This window comes from Populus trichocarpa, chromosome 11 (assembly GCF_000002775.5).
Source record: "Populus trichocarpa isolate Nisqually-1 chromosome 11, P.trichocarpa_v4.1, whole genome shotgun sequence".
NCBI classification, from domain to species: Eukaryota; Viridiplantae; Streptophyta; class Magnoliopsida; order Malpighiales; family Salicaceae; genus Populus; species Populus trichocarpa.
This window is the reverse complement of record NC_037295.2, coordinates 12070818-12092545: the sequence shown is the minus strand read 5'-3', so window position 1 is coordinate 12092545 and position 21728 is coordinate 12070818. Positions and strand designations below refer to the sequence as shown.

The 21728-nt window shown below is 33.6% G+C and overlaps 1 protein-coding gene and 1 long non-coding RNA gene across 2 annotated transcripts; one reads left to right on the top strand and one right to left on the bottom strand.

The window, feature by feature from the left end:
• The first annotated feature begins 6808 nt into the window (after nucleotides 1-6808).
• Nucleotides 6809-8537, top strand: LOC112329100 (uncharacterized). The gene is made up of 2 exons (XR_002984588.2): nucleotides 6809-7224; nucleotides 7523-8537. It is a non-coding gene; the product is annotated as an uncharacterized LOC112329100 (long non-coding RNA).
• A 2048-nt stretch (nucleotides 8538-10585) lies between these two features.
• Nucleotides 10586-13035, bottom strand: LOC7471876 (probable L-type lectin-domain containing receptor kinase S.7). Its single transcript, XM_002316742.4, has one exon. The coding sequence runs from the start codon at nucleotides 13018-13020 to the stop codon at nucleotides 10855-10857; it is 2166 nt and encodes a 721-aa protein (XP_002316778.2). The 5' UTR covers nucleotides 13021-13035; the 3' UTR covers nucleotides 10586-10854.
• Between the last annotated feature and the right edge of the window lie 8693 nt (nucleotides 13036-21728).

Here is a 21728-nt window from a genome sequence, read left to right as displayed (position 1 = left end):
CCTGCATTTAAAATGAACATTTACCATAAATTAAAGGTATCTTATATTATTAGACATGTTATTATAAAACATGTTCTAGTTAAGGAGTTATTGATACTTCAAGTGCAAAATGATGATATAAAACCTTGATAAAAATACACTTTTAAGTACTAATCACTAAGTATGTAATCTGCTAATAGGTAAAAGCGGAACACCAAAAACCAGTCGGGCCTTTACAACCAATACTGATACCTAAATGGAAGTGGGAAAATATCATGATGGACTTTGTATCGGGGTTACCTAGGGGGAAAGTGATGTTGTTTGGGTTATGATAGACTAATTGACTAAATCTTCACTTTTCTTGCCAATGAGAATGACAGACTCAATGGAGAAATTAGAAAAGTTGTATGTGAATGAAGTTTTGAGGTTACACAAACTGCCCATGTTGATAGTTTCAGATCGAGACCCTAGGTCTACCTCTTGGTTGTGGCCAAGTGTTCAGTAGGTTTTGGGAACAAAGTTGAATCCAAGCACAACCTTTCACCCTTAAATTGATGGTCAATCTAAGAGAACCATTCAAATATTAGATGTTTTGTTAAAAGCCTGTATATTGGAGTTCAAAGGAAATTGGTAAGATCATTTGTTGTTAGTGGAGTTCACTTACAATAATAGTTACTAGGCTATAATAATAATGGCTCCTTATGAAGCCTTATATGGTAGAAGATGTCAAATGTCAGTGTGTTGGGAAGAGGTGGGGGATAGGTAGCTAATTGGGCCAGAATTGGTATAGGTTACCTCAGAAAATATAAAGATCATAAAAGATAGAATGAAAGCAGCCCAAGATAGATAGAGGGGTTATGTAGATAACAGGAGGAGACCTTTAGAGTTATGTATTAGTGATAACGAATTTTTGAAGGTCGTGCTGTGGAAACAAATGTTAAGATTTGGCATGGAAAAAAAATTAGCATCAAGGTACATTGGGCCTTTTGAGATCACCAAAAGGATTGGACATGTGGCCTATAAATTAGCTTTGCCTCCACATCTGCTCAAGATCCATTTCGGGTCCTACCATAAGTCCTTCTAGAAATTGATGAAGATTTGACATTGGAGGTGAAACGGGTGAAAGTATTAGATTACAGTATAAAGGAACTGATGAGCAAGAAGATTCTAATGATCAAGGTATTTTGGAGGAACTCCTAAATCGAAGAGGTGATTTGGGAAAAAGAATATGAAATGAGGGAAAAAATACCCTGAATTGTTTCTAAATTCAGGTTCGATGTTCAAATTTTAAAGGTGAAATTTATTTTATTAGGGAAGAATGTAAAAACCCGGTTAAAATAAAACCCGAGCAAAAATAAAAGAGATTTTTTTATTTAATTAATTTGGAAATGAAATACAAATAGATTAAATAAAATAGTTTTAAGTAATGTAAGGGGGATGTAATAGAAAAAAGAAAAGGCATTAAGGTATAAATTATGTAAGAAGGAGAATTAGTGGGGCAAAAAGAGAAATGAGAAATAATAAGGGCCAAAATACAATAAAAGAAAATTGGACTATAAATATCCAATTTCTTCTTATTGGCCAGCGATTTATAACCAAAAGAGAGGGGGAGGTTTTGTTTGACTTTTCTACTTGTTTTCTTACTAGATACATAACAAAGAGGTGTAATTAGAGTGATTAAAACCTAGTTAGTCAATCAAGAGAGGTGATTTAGTGTTGGGAGGTTGTTTTGAAGAAATTTAAAAGTTGGGGTTTTAAAGGGAGAAGATAAGAGAATTTGGATTTTTTTTGCATCCATTCCTTGAATCATCATCCAATTAAGGTAAAGAACATGTTCAAAGTGATTAATTTCTATGATTTTATGTTTTGATGAAGAAATTAAATATGTTATGATTATATGAAATTGGAGATTTATAGTATTAATCATTAAAATGATGCAAATTATGATTAAACCATGTTAGAAAGCATGAATTATGATTGAACAATTGTTTAAATTCAAAATGGAAGAAACCAAACCCCCCCTTTAATTAATGGTTTCGACTAAACAGGAAGCATTGAGAGATTAGGAAATTGATACATTTGTTTAAAATTGTGTAAAATTATAGGTTTATAGATGTTACTAGATGGAATGGATAAGAATTTTACAAAGAAATAAGAAGAATTCTCACTTTCTTTCCTTATATAGGTTTTAGCTTAGAAGAAGAAAATTAAGACATCTGAGTTTTTATAAAATTGTTTAGAAATTATGTGAAATTATAGATTTTTTATGTTAGTAGGTAATATGGATAATGATTTTTGCAAGTAGGGAGAGAAATTCTCTCACTTTGTTTCCTTGTAGATGTTTTGGACATGACTCATATAAGGGGGGAGGGTTTTGATTTGAGCTTTGTTAATATAAGAGGGTGATTTTAAATTAATCAGGTGGATTGTTTGAGAATTAGAAATTTAATATCGATGAAGGATCGAAAAGGAAAATTTTATTCTCTTTGATTAAGAAATTTGACCAAGCTCATTTAAGGGTATTGGACTTAATTAAATCAAGAAATGTGTAATTTGTTTTAAAGAAGTGGACTTTTATACATGACAAGAACGTGGAATGTACAATATAATTAAAATTTGATATTCATCATTATTTTATTAACGATAAATGACATGTTGATTATGTTGGTATAGAGGAAGTCATATGACCTAAGTATCAACAAGGAAACTCTTCACACACACAGACATCAGGTAGATGTTCAACACCTTAAAGTAATTTAGTAGTAAGAATATATATATATATATATATATATATATATATATATATATATATATATATAAAGGAATTTTCTTTAATCGTATCCTAGTGTACAATTGTAAAATAAAAAGTAAATTAATATCCTGTTGAATGAGCGAGTTGAGAAACTATTTTCCTTGTTTATCAGGAATAATATCATGTCTAATGGGTGAGTTGAGGATTTGACTCCTTGGTTAAAAAAAATTAATGCCGTAGTTAAGGGGCAATTAAAGGAAATTAAGTCCTTGTATAATGGGATAAACGCTTTGTCTAATGGGTAATTATAGAATTTAGATGATTTAAGTAGAAGTTAAATACTTGGGTTTGCCTGGAGGCAATTTTGATATTTTTAAAAAATTTAGAAATTGTATTAAAGATTTTTTAAGAAGTTAGTATATTAAAGACAAGCTATTCCATTAAATGATGCGGTGAATATTTTTATGAGCATGAATAAATAGTTCTTAATTCTTTTATTTGCTGTAAAGTGTAAATTTTAATCATACCTAATATATATATATATGTCAAATGAATATGTTTCTAGGTACCTTGCACCTTCGAGTCGGGAAGTAGTTGCATGAATATGTGTTTTTTGTTAAGTGAATGATGTATTTGGAAGAACCAATATTTTGTTTTAATATACTTTTGTATCTAACGAATTGTATTGTTTATTTTATTTAAATATGGATAATGTAATTAAGGGAGTTTTCATCACTATATTAATTTATAGTCTTGTTATATGCTTATTTAAGCATACCTACCTTAAAAAAAAATGATATGTGCCTTGAATAATATTAACTTTAAATACTTGTTTTATAGAATGACATGATGTTAATCCTAATCCTAATAAAAATAATGGGAAGTTAATGCTATGGTTATGTTATAGAAGTCTTATATGACGGGACAAGTATTTGTGAATGATGTTTACAAATTGTGAAACTTTTAAATTGATAACTTGGTAATAAAAATATAAAAGAGACTCTGTCAAAATTTTAAAAAAAAAAAAAACTGCACCGTTAAAATTGGTATATTTTGAAAATGTTATTGTTATTTGTTTTTTGGGTCGTCACATTTATTGTTCAATTTGTTAGTTGTTGTTTGTTGTTGTGATTTTAGGTTTAAAAAATGAAATAGGGATTATAACAAATAAACATGCAAAAATAAAAAATTAATGAAACACCGATAGAATCATCGATGGAGATTTATATTCTATTAGTTATATCCAAACCAATTTTGTTAGAGAATTATAAAACATTATGGAGTTTTTGGACTTGTCGACTGAATCAACGATGTAAACCTCTTTAGAGAATTCCATTGGTGATATCGTCGATGATATTCACAACCTAGCTAACATGTCAGCAATGGAAACGTCCATCAATAATTATTATATTAATGAATTTGCCGATGAATACTGGTCGGTAATTTTTTTAGCGTGAATATTCCATCAGCATGTTAATTCGCTGATGGAATTGTTGATGAACATCAAACCCTTGACACCAAGCTAACCGACAACATGAATATGTCGATAATTTTGTTACGAATTAAAATTTCAATGAACATCAAGCAGAAACATCGATGGAACATTCCATCGATGTTTAATAATTTTCTAGTAGTGAGTATTCTTGCACAAAAGCACATAGATATTAGACATCATTTCTTACATGATCATGTATAAAAAGGTGATGTTGCTCTTGAATGTGTTGATACAAAGAAATAACTTGTTGACATTTTTACAAACCTTTGCCAAATGACCAATTTTATGTTCTTAGACATTAAATTAGAGTTTGTAATCCTTTTTGCTTAAAGCTTACATGTTTTCATTGCATTTTATTTGGTCATGTTCATGCATATCTTGGTAATATCAAACATAGTTTGAAGAAGATGAATATATGTGTATCAAGGATATAATTTTTATGGATTTTTGGGATAAATATATAGGTTTTAGAGATTAATGAAGAAGGAAAAACTAAAAGAAAGCAAAAATAAAATTTTTGAAACAAGAACCCGTTAAACAATAAAGAAACTAGCAGACTAGGTCCTCATAACCGATCAACCGGTTCTATATAAGTAAAATTGACAAACAAATTTTATCTTGATTTTTCTATCCTTAACCAATTTCTCACTCATTTTTTTCCATTACAAGTTACAACTACTATTCATCACAGAACTAGAAAACCTAGTTTCCAATCTCAAAAACACCTAAAAAAACCACTAAAACTTAATCAAAACTCAAACCAAACAAAAGTTTCACACCCATTCTTTCAATACTTTGAAGTTTTACCTTGCTAATAAAATCAATTGGCACAAGAGGAGTGGTGGTGGTGATAGTTTCTCACCCATTAGTATAAAATGATAAACTTTAATGATTTAGATGATAGTGTTGGGTAAAGTGAATGTCTTGGAGTTCTAATTTAGTTAACCAATTCAAAGCTTACTTGAATTATGAATATGATGAGAATGGTTAATGGAGAATTATTAATAGAACTAATGGTGTAGACATAATGCTTACACGTAGGATTTTGCATGATTATTTTGGGTGTAAGTTCTCTAATATGCCTCAAATTTACAAGACAAGTGGTTTTATTAAGGAGTATGGTTTTCCAACCAAGACAGGCGATTTGTATTCATGTTTGGTCCTAATATTGATGTCGATACTTAGTGTTATACCTAAGGCTATTTCTACAACATGTATATATTGAGTACTATGACAATTGATGGATGCTACTCAATATATGAATTTTGTTATTTGCTTATTTGCCATGAGAGGTACTAGGATTGACTTATTGGTTTCAAGATCTATATTCATAAAGATGTCGGTAGAGTAAAAAAAAAAAAATATATGAATGCTATGTTCACCTACATAAAGAAGAATCTTCATCTAGCATTCATATGATATCTAAGTTTTTCACACATCATATTATATTTATCTATTTGCTATATATTTGAAACATATTTGCACTTATTTGAGTATTTGTTATGTCCTTGTTGGTTGAAGATAGAAGAAGGAGAATTATTATGATGCTAGTGATATTCTACTTGAATGTGGATCAAAGCTTATATTCCTCATGATTGGTATATGAAAGCTTTGGTTTACATTTACAATATATTGGTATATAAAGAGAGCTTAAAAGGCAATGAAGCTTGGAGAGGGGGAGCTTTTTCTATCCTTTAATATATCTTGGTAGGCATGTATAAGACATACAATTTCTAAGTTATATTAGTTTGAGGAATTACATGTACGAGATATAATATTAGATGGTATATATCTACTCTTGGCATCATTAAGAATTATACTTGAATAAAATACAGCTTGCTCTAGTCTTGCTTCAGCCAACAAGCTTCCAATCGAGCTCTCTTCTACCTCCATTATCCTCCTAGTTTTGAAGGTACCAGATATGATGGTGGATTTGACATATACTCTGTGATCTTGTCGAATGCATTCCAATGTTCTTGTCTCCAAACAAAGTGATTTCAGTTTCAACAAAAGAGTACTGAACACCTTCGTCTTTCTTGGAGCTAAGAAAAAACGTAACCATTCAAATTAGATCGGTCAAATATTTGCTAATATGGGACCGCTCAAGATCTCTGTCATTGCCATGAACGTGTAGTGCGTGCCAAAATGAAGAAGAGAAAAAAAGAAAAGGAAAAAAACCTCCTGGGTTAGGCACGCGTGATGCAACGATAACCTCCTCGTTCACGGTTTCTGTATTATGAGTCCCTTTCTTTGATCTGCATGCTGTAGCTGGTCACAATAACCTCCTAGATTTGGCAATACTTTTATGACTGAGATTGCTAATTATACGATACTTGCCAACCTTACATGACTAAGACAGAGTAAATGCAAGAATATTTAGCAAAATGCTTTTACTATTTCAATAAACGTGACAGTGAACCTTTTCTTTTCTTTTCTTTTCTTTAAAAAAGAAACACATTAGTGTAGAAAGTGTATGAAAAAAACAAAATAAAAAACAAAATAAAAGATGTCTCATTCACCATCTTCATTCCCAAGCATCAGTAATCTACCGTGGTTAGCCGGTGTTTGGCTTATGCTAATGGGTAGTTAGCCGGTTACCAAGTCAGTCCCTGGCTATGGCTATAAAAGGAGAGGGGGGGCATGAATACACATTCATGTCACACACACTTGCCGGTGGATGTCATCTTCATTCTCTCTCTATGCTTATCATTTTCATTTACTTTTTGTTGTTTTAGATTTTTCGTTGTGGGTTTCGTCTATTTGTTTCGTTGAAAAGTGATTGCTGTTTAGAGAAGAAACATTTCAAAAGAAGAGTCAGCTGTACGTATATCATGTTTGAAGATGCAATATGAATATATACATGTTTTCCAATGTGAAACTAAACATTCACAAGTAGAAGTCCCGATCCTTAAAGTTATACATTTTCAATCTTTTCAAGTTTCAAGATCTCCCTCTCTCTCTGTTGTTCAGCCAAGAAAGTCTTCAACAGCTTATGAAGGTTAGTGATATTGCTTGCTTCTCTATATATTACAAACATTGTATAATACTAGTATTGGATATACGCGCACATGCCGTGAAAGGGACAAGAAATTCATTGGTTTGTAAATGTATATATGGAGTTCCTATATATGGTCTGTGACAAGCGACTCCTTCCTTTATGATATAAATATACAAAATACAAACAGATATTACGATAGTCATAGAATGTATCATCAAGGGCTGCACATAACGAAATTGTATTTTTGCATTTTTATAGAATACATGCCAAGCTAACATGTCAATGTCTTTAATGGCAGATAATGAAGAGCAAGGCGTCTAGGGCTTGAATGAGAGGGAGAGAAGAAGAGAAGAGGTGTGAGGTTATGCATGCTGACAGAAGAGAGGGAGCACAACCCTGTAATAGCTAAAGAGAGTCTTTGCTTTTGTTGGACTGTGCTTTCTCTTCTTCTGTCACCAACCAACACAGTATCTTCTCTCTGATCTGATGTGATCCACTACCAGATCAAACCGGCGTCTTAAGATCTTCCTGGCTTTGGAATTTTTTTTTTCTCCCAGCAGCTTCCAACTTGGTTCATTATGAAAGTGATATTTCGGTTTTACATAGAAACAAGAATATACAAATTCAGCTTGATTTAGGGACTGATGACCATTTCTTTTATTTTGATTTCAGATAACACAAGGAAGCAATCAAGTAAAGAGAGAAATCAAGAAGTCAGTAGCAGTACAGATCCTGAAAATGGAAGATAGCTTGTTTCAATGATCATTTACAGCTAATTTGTCCTGGAAGGGCAGTCACGTCGCATTATCTTATTTGAATGTCATTGCTTCAAGTAATGGCATCATTCATGCTATTCGATGGACGCTTGTGAATACTAACATCATAAGATGCACAATCCATAATGTTCTGAATCAAGATGTATTGAAAATATAAACAATTTATTTTATATGTTAACCCTTTCTCCAGTGCCCTCCTCTAAAAAAAATGAGATGGTAATTCTAAACCCAAAGGATTACACAGGATACATTCAGTTATCACCACTACGTCTTCGAAGCAGCAAAGAGATCACTCCTTCCCTCTTGGGATTACAAAGATTATGAATTACGCCTGATTAAACTCATCTTTAGACCCTTACTGGCCAAGGACTTCGGGCATTCCTTACAGATTCTTGACATTCTTCAATGTCAAACCATGAGGTTCATGGCTGAAGTGTAGATCATTGAATGTAGCATGTACTGGTTGTGAACCATGCTTCAGCTGTATGAGTTATGGTTGTACTTCCTGAAATACAAGTGACCTCGGTTGGATTTTCAGATCTATAAATTATTTTCTGTCATAAAGTTAAAAGAAATGATTGCTGAAAAATTAAGTATAGTATATTTTCTACTGTACAATTTGCTTCAGCACACCGATGATTCTGCAACGTTCATGGACATTCGTCCAAGCAAAATACACTTTCAGAGAGGCATGGCATGAAAAGGAACAGAATAGAGTGCAACTTCTGGAGTAGGAGGCTTAAAACGAATTGACACTGAAAAATGGAAGGAACACAGAGGAGAGGCATGGCATGAAATGGACTTGAGAGCACGCTTGAAACATAGGAAGGAACACAGAGGAGAGAGTATCAAAAGTTCGGCAATCGATGACCTGATACACATTAAAAAGAAAGAAAATAAAAAATATGGCTTCACAAAGTATTACCAGATAGGATGTTGACTGTGGTATGAAATGTGCACAACCATTTCCTTTAAAGGCCAAAAGATGGTCCCCAAAGACTCTCATCTGTTGCTCACAGCCTCACACTTAAACTCTGCATCTGCTTTGATCACATCATCAAACAGAGTAAGCCTTCGTAAATCTAACGAGTTTCTCTTTTCCTTCGTGTTTAGATGTCCTATATTTCAATGGAAGCATGATGGATATCTTGTTAAATATTTTGCAAGAAAAAAGAAAGAAAGAAAGGGGGATCAAGTTTCAAGTGGAAGAATATTGGAGAATACAAAAGGAGTGAATTTCTTCAATAGTTTAATCCAAGCAATTGGCAGAGGTCCTATCTAACAGTGTTACAGATCAATACCATCAAGTCATGAGACCTCAGGACACATTAAAATTTCCATTACAAAGTCCAGAGGGATCAGCTATTTAGAAGCAGATTGGTCCAGGTAATCTTGCTCAGTAACATGTTTTTGTCCCGCTCGCTATAATCTCATCCAGCTCCAAAAAAAAAAAATTGTTCTCTCAAGGGATCTGGTTGCAGCCTAGAAATGATAACAATTAACAAAGGAAAGTATATATATTTTTTTTAAGATTTAAATGAACCTTTAGGCAGGGAAGACAACTGATAGCTTTTGCTGCTAAGGGAAGATGCTGATTTTAACAAGGTTGTTAATTCTGTTCTGTTTTGCCCGGAATGACCGAAACATTTTATACCAATTCAAAAAACGGAACAAAACGGAACAAATTTTATCTCATTTTAAATCTCGGTTCGTTCTGGATTTTTCGGCTAAATTCCGCCCGGAACGTTCCGGTTTCATTCCACATGTTCCGTTCCGCTCTTGAAAAGCTATTAAATCAAATTGAACCTTGTTCAATTTCATTAATTAAATCACCCAATTATAAAAAGTTCTTTTTCATTATTATTTTCAATAACAATGATATTAATAATAATATTGAAAATTATTATTACTATTTTCATTAACAATGATATTAATTTTTTAAAATTAGATTTATCACTAATATATATGGTTTATATTCATGTTGTTTTTTTCATGTTTATACTTTGTAGGAATTTGAGCAAAACAAGGAATGCTTTAGATTCCATTAGCCTTGATAACATTGACTTAACTTTATATTTAAAATATTTGTGTTAAAACATTTTATTTTCATAATATTTTGATATTTTATTTAAGTTGAATTACTTTAAGTTAAAGATCTATTTAATCTTGACTATTTAGAAATATTTTAAATTTTGAATTTATATTTGTTTGGCATTGTGTTTGTATTGCATAATTTATAATTAATTTATCTTGAATTTGAATTATGTTTGTTCAATATATATATAAACAGTACAACCCCGAAACGGCACGCCAAAACACTTCAAAACTGAAACATTCTATTTCAATTGAAAAAACAAAATACCTACCGAAACGGAATTAACAATCTCGGATTTTAACCCTTTTCCACACTGTTCAGGTCAGTGTGGCGATCAGAATCATCATCTGCCTCCTTAAACGTTCACAAAGTCTCCATGCAAACAATTCTGAAGTAGATGTATTTTGAAATGAAACATGTGGGGATGTGCAAATCAATTTTATACTCATGGAACACCATCACGAAAATTAGAAGAAGATGACTCGGAAGAGAAAAAAATCCAGTGCCGAAACATACTTGTTTGATTACTGTAGAGATCAAATACACATTCAAAGTGTTGCAAGAACTTGTCCTATAACATGTCCAGGATGTGGCAGAGACCACACAGTTCAATACAATAGTTTTGAACTATGGCCTAAAATCTCGTAGCTAAACTTTCTAATCGCTGAATATGAACTAACAAATTTAACAAAAAGAATTCAAAGAATCAAAACAATCAATAAAATTTGAGTCAGCCATAATATGCAACATGATATGACACTAATCACAGTTAGAAAAAATGTCCTCAAGCGTCAATGCAAGGCCGCAAGAGAATGTGAGGCTCGGCTTCTTCCTCGGCACAGCAATAGGCTCGGCCTCACCATTGAGGATTTGAAGGACTCTTCTCATCGTAGGCCTCCCTGTACTGTCCGGATTAGCACAACTCAAACCCACAAGTAATAGCTTCCTCATTTCTTCCTCAAACTCCCCATTCAACCTAGGATCAGCTGCTTCAATTATATTTCCCTCACCATACAATCCCCATACCCAGTCAACTAAATTCACCATTTTTTGGCTGACTGGTTCTCTCTCAATGGGCCTCTTACCGCAAACCAGTTCAAGTATCACCACTCCATAACTAAAAACATCAGTTTTCTCCGTTGCTTTCCCATAATGAAGATACTCAGGAGCTAAGTATCCCATTGTCCCAGCAGTAAGCGTTGATGCAGGACTCTTGTCGTGCTCCATTAGCCTTGCCAATCCAAAATCACCCAGCCTTGCATTTAAGTTTCCATCCAGCATTATGTTACTAGTCTTTATATCTCTATGAATGACTTGCTGCTCGCATTCGTGATGCAAATATGTTAACGAAGAGGCCAAGCCAACTGCAATCTTTTGCCTATGTGCCCAGTTTAAAAATATTCCTAGCTCAGAACCTTCTTCATATAGCATCCTATCAAGGCTCCCATATGGCATAAATTCATATACAAGCAGCACTTCACCCTTCTCAACGCACCAACCTAGTAGTGGAATCAAATTCTTGTGCCTCAGGCATGCTATAATTGACAACTCAGCAAGGAATTCAGTTTTACCTTCATGGGAATGCTTCGATCTTTTCACCGCAGCAAGGGTACCCGAAGAGTTGAAGAGGGCCTTGTAGACATTGCCAAATGCACCTCTACCTATTATTCTGCTTGAATGAAACCCTCTCGTGGCTAACTTCAACTCTTTGTAACTGAATTCCTTTGGCCCTGTCACTAGCTCTGCTTTCAGGCTCTTGACTCTTTTGATCTTCTGCCACTTCCTGACAGAAAAATAACCAAAAGCCACTAGGAACGCACAAAAGAAAGCCGGACCAGCAATCCCAAGACCCAAACCAAGTCTCTTGTGACGTTTATTCGCAGCATTTGATATAGGAATAACTGGTGTTGTTACAGTCACTGAACTATCAGATACATTGTGACGATTTGAATTTGGATTCACAGGAAGGAACCAAGAGGTTCTAAAGCTCCAATTTGCAATCAAGTGACGCTCAGTGCTTCCTTCTGTAGAACCTGAAAACCCCACATACATATCCCTTTTAAGATACTCAGAGAGATCGATGTCTACAGTTAGTATGGGATTTCCTGGTTTCAAACTTGAATAACTCATATAGACTTTCAAGACCCTCAAATCATTCTTGTAATCAATCCAAGATGTGATCAAATCTCCACTCTTCAAATCAATATCTTGCAAGATTGGATCAGCAGTCTTGATTGAATTAAGGCTATCAATGTCTAAACCAACATGGTGGTCATTTGGATCATTGAAATGGGCATCAAGCCTGGTGTCAAACTCAATCGCTACAAACTTGTTCTTGGTCAACTGAGAAGAATTAACGAGACCCAAGTACCCTCCGGGGCTACCAAGAGTTTGGTTATCTTGTGAGAGAAAAAAAGACAAACCATCACCATAAGAGTTTTCATTGACACCAAGGATAGAAAAACTGAACCTTGTTGAGAAAGAAGCTGTGGTATTGGATTCTTGATCAAAAAAGGGAACAGGGTTGTTGTAGACTACAGTGCCTGAACTTGAAGAAGGCACCGTGACATCACGGGTGAGGCCAATGACACCATTCCGGAGATAAGAGTCACCAAGGAGAGTGAGATTCCGGAGATTGAAAGAAGGGAACTCAAAACTTACATTGCTACTGCTTGCTAACACAAGAGGGGAAACTTTCAAGTTGAAGAGAATGAAGAGGAAGATGCAAAATTGTATCTTTCTTGGACTCATAGTCACTGAATCTTGATAGGGTTTTGTCTCTCTTGTTAAAGTTTTAAGAGCGAGTTCGAGATGGAAAAAGAGAAATTTGTTTCTCTTAAACGGTAGACTTGTTGTTTTTTGATTTCTTGAACGAGTTATAGGATTTGCCAAGGGAAGATGGGGGTTTAAGCGGTTGAAAGACATGGGAGCGTGGGTGGTTGGAAGAAAGAATAATTTATATGGGGGTCAAAATGACAATGAAATCAGATGTGGGTCTCACTTTGGGGATCAGTTTGTGGACTTTTTTGACAACAGACCGTTTTAAAGATGCTGATGATTTTCATTTGTTCATTCATACACTACTTACTATTCAAAGTGCGACTGTGAAGTAAAAAGCAAACCAAGAGGTAATTTTTATTTTTTATTTTTTATTTTTTAAAATTGTAGATGTCCGAGCGCACTTCGATTAATTCTCTAAGACCCTGAAGTTAATGACCAATTAAATCTCTAGTAACTCTAAAGTTTATAATACTCGAATTGATGACCTCTAGAAAACAAACTCAATGTCTGACCAATTGAGCTATAACTCTCATGGTTAAACCAAGTGGTCATTACAACTCTTGCTGCCAGTCACTATGCAACTAGATAACTCGCTAAATACTTGCCATGTGATATAATTTTTTTTTAATTAATATAGATCTTCGAGTCAGTTTATACATATCTTAATTAATTTTATAAATCCTAAAATTAATGATTATGTAAGTTTTTAGTTTCCTTCAAAAACTTAAATTCATAATTATTGAACTCCTCGATTGAGCTATATCCCACCCGATACAGCTTTTGTTAATCATGTTCATGGGTGCTGCATGGGTGCTGTTAGTGCAAAGGAGCATGATGAAATATTTAGTTGGAGTCATGGATTTCAACACTTGGAATCCTAAAGATTTAAAGACATTTGGAATCTAAACGGCAACATAGAGAGTGAGTGCATCATCAGTATGGAATTGCTTTGGAAGGCGAGTCACATGCAAAGCCGCAGTGTGAATTTGGAGAATTCAATAATGACAGCAGGAGGCCATGTGAGCGTGGGTCCAAGAAATTCAAATGGGAAATGGTTTTTCTCACACGTCAGTTATCCGTTGCATGGATCAAAATCTTGTCGACGACATCTATGTCACTTTAGTTCTAATCTAATCACTAAAGTAAGTGGAATAATAATTAACCAAAATGGAACAATGCATGTCGGTCACCCACCCAAAGACCTGGGAATCCTGGAGGTGAATGCTAACATATGGTTTGCAGCTAAGCCAATGAAAAGATCGATCACTGCATATGAGCTTTTGAGATGCTACTGAGAAAGCCATGATTATCTGATCTAAAGTGACTAGAGATTTTGCATCGGATTAAACTTTGCTGAAGTTCTTCTACTCATCATGCGCGCTGTTTTGTGTTAATAATTTCCATTCCAACATAAAATTCGTGCTGGTTCGATGAGCTACAGATTGTTTCTGTTGCGGTTGAAAGACAGCATTACCATTGGTTCCTGGTCTAGTCGAGGTTTTATCACTCAACCAGCTTCTCCTGCAGCTGGAAAATGGCAGCAGCCAGGTGAGCATCAGGACGTTGAACAAATTAAGACTCCTCTAAATCCTCGGTTAGACAATTTCTTCCTCCACACAAAAGAACACTTTTTTGTAACTTGATGTTGATGAAGCTTCGTTCACTTTGGCCGCTCACCGGACAACCAGAGGTGCAACAACACAACGGGATAGTTTGTTTATGCGTGCTCGCTTTGCAAAGGATCTGATTGAGACATGATAAAAGTATTCACATGGTGGCAAACCTAAGGTTTCAAGCTACTTACGTGCTAAGAACACTCGCCTACCCTTGCACTCCGAATACAAGTCTTCATCACAGAAAATCAGCAACCAGTTACTTTCAGTTTTTCATGATTGTTAAAAACAAATGGTTAAATACATTTACACTAAACACCAAAGTTTATCTTTCATAAATTTGATTCTCGTGACCAAAGACTTATAGCTGAAGGCAAGAATTATGCAATTTAAATCTCATTATAGACCGATTTTGTTTTCTTGTTTTTCGGATGGCTTCTGCTGATAAATGACCTCTGGTTTAGCACATCACTCTAGTTCCGTTACTGCTGTTTTCAAACAGGAGTTCAATAACCCAACTTTTGGCTGAATCCGTGTTGGACTGAAGATAAGCTCCATGCAATTAGGTCCAGTCTATCGTTGATAATAAGTGCTCTGCTGTGATGAAGTCTGTGAAGTGACTAAGATGAGAATGTTGTATATAAAAAGATACATGTTTGTTTAAGTGGATGCAAAGAATGAACTTCAAAAACACAGCAAAGGAATTAGATAAGATATAAGTGCATGTACTTGAAGATGGAATTAATGGCAACCATGGAGGATAAAATATGGGGCAGTAGTTTTAGATGGTTTTCGGTTTGCCATTCTTAACACGGGCCTGTAGATGCACTAAAAACGTTTCATTATTAAGAGAACATAATACAGAAGATGGATCCAAACAATTGATCCCACCAAGTTTGAGAGTGAAACTTCATTCTGTTTTTTTTTTTTTTTTTTCCTACAAATATTTGAGACAGAATAGGTTGAGGTGGAGAAGGAGAACAAAGGGTGGTAGGTTGTTGCGGCAAACTGCCAAAACAAAGGATTGAATGTTATTGTCATAAGATGCACCTACATAGATGTTCACAGCAATATGCAATGCCAATGCATCAAACCAAACAGTCTTGCTATTTTCCAGAGGGAGAAAAAGAAAAGCAAACCTTTTAATGTACAAAGGGTTTGAAGTTATTGCTGAAGAACCCAAGGAATACAGTGCTGTCAAACTTCATTGCTGAGCCCGCTGTTTTTGCTGAAGCTTTCTGGGCAAAAGAGCTACGAAGAAGTAATACAGTTTAGTCCAAAACAAATGTCAGAGTTCAAGATACTATACTATCTGAATATACATTCAGCAACATTTGGAAAGCTTTCTGGGGCGAAAATGGTTTGTGGGTCTATACTTTGCAGGGAAGAAACAATCAGAGTCACATGATTTATACTGCAGAAAGAAACAGCTGCTTATGAACGCTTCATTAATCCATGGAGAGATATTGAAGTCTCGAAAGGCAAAAGAGGATATAAATTTAACATTAAGTATATTTTCAATGGAAAATGGCTTTTGTCAATTCATCTATTGCAGTAATTCCCAGAGAAGGAAGACTGATAAGCAAGAAACATCATGGAGGAACAGCGCTGCTGCATATGCATGCATAGTGTTCTGTGTGAATTAAAAGCCTAGTTTTCTTAAAAGGGTATTTCTATCAAGAACAAAATTGAGTTGCCTACCTGGCCCATGATGGAAAAAATGTATTCTCGTCATCTTCATCATCTGAACCTTTGTATGGAGAAAATTCATATGACTATTCTTGGCTTGTGTTAGACATCAAGTTCCATTCTCGGCTGCCTTGTAAAAGACAGTCATTTCCGACAATAACATAAGAAGCCTGAGCAGGATTATACCACACTAGACATAAAAAGAACAAATTTTTATGAGACAGCTTTCTACAAGGTGGCTAGCTAGTAATAAGGAAAAGTGATGGACAACGGAGAATGAAGGGCAACAAAAAGAGTCTTTCATTATTATGTCATCCAATCACCCATGCAATGCTCCTATATAGTCATGCCAACACTCCATTTGCAAGAAAGGTTGTATGCATGTGAAGTTCGGCAAAATCATCAATTTAAGAAGCCTACATGGGACACCAACTTCAACAAGGTAGAAAGCAAGAAATATGAGAACAAAAGCACTCGCCATGAATAGAACAAAAAAAACCAAAATCCTTCCTTCTGGTGAGAAAGCGACAAAGATTTTGCTTGTTGCCGATGTTCCAATAGGAATTATATGTGACTTTGACTTTACTTTTGACAAGTTGAACTTCAAGGCATTATGGCTAAAATTTTAATAAAAAAGGTGCTAAAGACAATGCACCTTTGAATTATCACCAAAGCCGCACAGCCTTCAGGAATAATGCTTGATTTTCCATCATTTTGTTCCTCCATCTTTGCTCGCTCACGTTTCAAGGCTACTTTCTTGCAAGACGCTTTGCAACCTTAGCAGCCTCCAGGGCTTTCACTTTAACATCCCTTTTTCCTACAAAGAAGCAACAGAACTCCAAAATTCATTATCAGCTAAAACAGAGACGTAGGAGTGCTACCATAAACATACAGCATTTGTTCAATGAAAAAGTAACATGATCGTGATATGCCTCTTCTTAGGCATGTTTACCATCCTATGAAAACTCTGAAGTCTTACTGAAGAAAGTGGAAGCCATCGCCAAACACTTTTGGGTCAACGACATAATATATCTGTGGTTGTTGGTTATATCTGTGGTTGTTGGTTACGTGAAACAAGTTTTACGAAGAAAATAAAGACAAGAAACTTAAAAACCCAAACTCGGCTCATTTAGAGCTTTATGCTTATACTTCGAAAAGCACAATTTTATATTTCAATTTAACAGCAAAAACAATCTGAAGTCTGAAACAAACAGTAACCTGTATGTTTGTGTCGAGAGAAAACATCAAACTGCCTTGGATTCAAGATTTGGGAAACTTATAATTGAAAATGCCTTGACCAATTTTTTCAGATACAACTGCATGGAGAAAACCAAAATGATCAAATATACACAGCCCCATGAAGCATTTTGAGCTGAAAACCAAGACATTCAAATATGAAGAATCGTGCTCATAGAGCCAAAATGCCAATTGAGCATTAAGTAATCTTTTCATAACCATGAACAAACTCAAACTGCGGATCTGGATATTGCAATCTGACACTGTTAGTTTAAGGTTATCGTATTACAAAAACACATTCAAAGATTCACAAAATGATGAATTTAACTTTTATGGTAGCCATTAATCAAAGGAAGGGAAAAGGCGGTCTTCTTAACAAATAATCATGTAAGAGGGGAACAGATAGGACAAAAGAAAGAAGATTTAGATGTTACCTGTAACAACAGCCGCTGCTTGTTTTTGATGCACAAGTGGAATGAAGGAAGTGATGTTTGACACAATATTGTTATGTTTCAACTTCATCTCTGCAAGACCCGAATCTCCTTTCCTCAAACTGGTTTTTCCAAATAAGATTGGCTTATTGAATCTGTTATCATGAGATTCTTTGGCCCTTTCAAAATCATTTGCTCCAAGTATGCTTTGATTCTCCTTTGCCTTGCTATCACATTTCCTTCTATTACCTTTATGGTTTTCATGCTTCAGTTTTGTCCCTTCCACCCATACCATTGACGCTAAGTTCTGTGTTCACGGAAGCAAGACTGCATCTATCACTAACTATCTCAGATTCATAAACCGATATTGAAGGATTAGAACTTTTTGTAATATCAACAAGTGGTTCTCTTTTGACTTAGCTAACCATCTGTTCTGAACCAATGCCATCCTGAAATGTTTCAGGTACCTCCTTTGTGCTCTAATTTTCTTTACTGATGCAGGGAAGATCTGGAATTGAGCTCACTCTCTTCTCTGAACTGCCAGACTTCAATGTGATTCCTTCCCAGAGCTTCCCAACTGGAGACATTTAAGGTTTCCTAACACCCCATGTAGATCACAGCATTACAAAATTCTGGGGAGTCAGAATGCAGCCTCCCATGCAAGGTATCGTTGACTTTGTCACTGAAGCAATTGGAATTAGCCTCAAGTTGCTTGCCAGTCTTGCTATTCGTATTGATGGTGGTGGTCAGCTCCATCCCTTCTAAAAATCCTATAGGGACAGGCTGATATATATTTGGTGTTTTATGTTTGTCATGTGCAGTAGAGAAATGGGATAATGGCGTTTCAAGGCAAACAGATTTGCAAAGCCGCTCCACAGCAATTACACTTTCTAGTGCGTTATCTGAAAGATCCAGATTTTCAAAGTCAATTCCCTCAGTTTCCATCCATTTACAGGCACACTTTGATCAGCACCAAACAAATCCATTGATTGACTATGAGGAGAACTAACTGAAATAGATGGTGAAATTGCCATTCCTTCCCAGATGAAGTTTCCTTTCCTGCATGGTTGTTTAAGTACAAGTCAAAAGTTCATCACTTCCCAGTTTGATCTATCTTCAAGTTGCAGTGAAACTTGGTTCTTTTCTGCAGTATGCTGCCCTGTTTCATCGAAGATGACAATAGTAGACTTCACCGCTGGAACTTTTTTTCAAAGAATTACCTTGGGAAACTCCAGTGGATGGTTTTGTCAAACTTGATGGTGAGCGTGCTCCTATGCTCCACGTTTATCTGCGCACTACTACTCCCTTACAAGGCAGGTTCAGCCTGTTAAAAGACACTTAACCATATGTTCCATGTAACAAAGTTCTTGACACAGCCAAGAAAACACAGTAAACAAGAAAATCCACCACAATCAAATTCCGTTCAGGCTTAATTTTCTGCAAAAACACGGCAGTTTGGAGATCATTGAGGGGATCAATATGTATATAAAATTTTCTGTCTGAAGCAAAATGTAAGGTAATTTTACTCTTTCAAAACTGAATGTATCGTCGTGGCGGATGGTTCATTGGAGGACGCAGTTAGCGTAATTCATTCGTTTGATAAAGATTGTAATAAATTCTTCTGTTTCCATTTAACAGCCAAAGAAGACCCAATCAGCACATATTACCATTTGGAACTGGAAGGGAAGGGAGGGGAGGGGAGGGGAGGAGCCAGCACAAATATTTTTAGAGGCGAGCCAGTAATTGAAGAGATCCGCCTGCTGCTTCATTTGTTCCAATATCCACAACTTCCTTTCTAATCAATCGACGTCATTAATTAATACTCAATAAATCCACTGATAATGAGTTCTAAGTACAAATTGAGAGAAGAATAAGAATTTTCTCTTCTGCTATGCGACGGAGACAGAGGGACAGACGGTGGAGATTTGATTGCAATTACCGCCCATTTGAATTTCAGATTTTTACCACGGTGTTGCATTTATTCTTAAGGCCCTTTTTTGGTTTTACCTCGGTGTGAAGATATGAAATGGAATAGCTATTGTTTTTAAAATATTTTTATTTAGAAATATATTAAAATAATTTTTATTTTTAATATTAGAATATTAAAATAATTTGTTTAAAATTATTAATTTAAAAAAAATATATGGATGTAATGTTTTTTTTTTAAATAAAACAATGATATTTTGAATTAACTTAAGTCAATCTAAATTAACTGATTAAACATGTCACATAAATTATGAGATTGACTGAGTTTAATAACTTTGTTTCTAGAATTTATTTTTATTTAATCATACGATAATAAAAATAAATATTTATTAAAAAACAAAAAATAAAATATGAAAAAGAAATATATTTTTTTTCAACAAAATTATCTTCTTTGGTTCATGTAATGTTTTCTTTCAACAATAAAATAGCTTTTTTAATGGCATCATAGTTCATTAGAGAAAACTATAACAATTTAAACTAAAAAGAAAAAAGTGTATATTTTCAATAAAAATTATTTTTCTTATTGATACATTTCTTTTTTATTTTCATGAAAACATTGTTATTTAATGAGAGGCATTGTTTTTTAAGCAAAAAATTATTATTATTGTAAAAGCAAGAATCAGTTAAAAAAATCATTAACTAATTATCTCTCCGCAACTATATGAAAAATATGAGAATAATAAAATTGAGAAAAATATAATTAGAAAATTAAGAAAATAGATATTTTATTCTTGTTCAATATTAATAAACAAATTATTTTAGAAATTTTGCATATCAAGCTAATACATATTTATCCATAAAAATCGATAATATCATCATAAAAAAAGTTTAATCTTCTGAATGCATAATTTATTATTAGAAAAAAAGAGTAATTCAAAAAAGTAGTGACAATTAAAATAAATATTTTTAAAAAAATTTTAATCATTTGAAATAAGTATTAGAAATATATATCTTTATTATTTAACAAAAGCATATTTTTTTAATCATAAGCATTGTTTTTTTTATTAAAAAAAAAACTCATTATAATCTCAAAAGCAAGTCTTAATAAAAACAAATGTCTTTATATTTTTTATGTGATTGAAGGAAAAACAAAATTAGTTAATGAGATAAAATCATATTAAAAAATCTATTTTAAAAAAATAGAAATTTTATTTTGATTAAATATCTACAATTAATTTTTTTTATTTTTGCATATCAGGTATATAATAATTTAAAAATAAATTGTTCTGATAATTTTATCTAACAAATGTGGCATAATTGACTAATAATTTAAATATAATATTAAGTATTTTATTAATTGTACATTTCATTCAAAATCTAAAACACATAATTGGAAATAAACTATAGAAAGTGGTTTGGTGCTTATACCAAAGAAATTGTGCTTGGGCACCTAGTGCAAAAGAAAGAAGGTATTGGTTGCATGGTACTTTAAATTTAGGCTTGCGCGTCTAGTCTTATATTTTATATTTAAAAGCATATAATATCTTATTTTTATTTTTAAAAAAACATATAACAAACGACGAGTTATCTATTTATCTAGATTGTGATCATTATCTATGTGTTTAAAAAGTCAAATTATGGTTTTTTGGACTTAAAAATTTATTTTTCACCTAAAAATACAAAAGAAAATATTATAAAGCTCATTAAATTATTTATAACCTCAAAAAACAACTAATCACTCAAAACAACACCTATTTAAATTTAATAAAAAAAATATTTTTTAATTTCAATATATATTTTTTAATAACATGAAAAGTCAAAAACATTTTAATAAAAAATTTCTTGTTAAGTGAAGAAAGTGATTGATATCAAAATTAATTTTTTTTATTTTAGAAAGTAACAAAAGTATAAATTTCTCTTTCCTCCTTGAATTTACTTTGGTACCATGTATCTTACT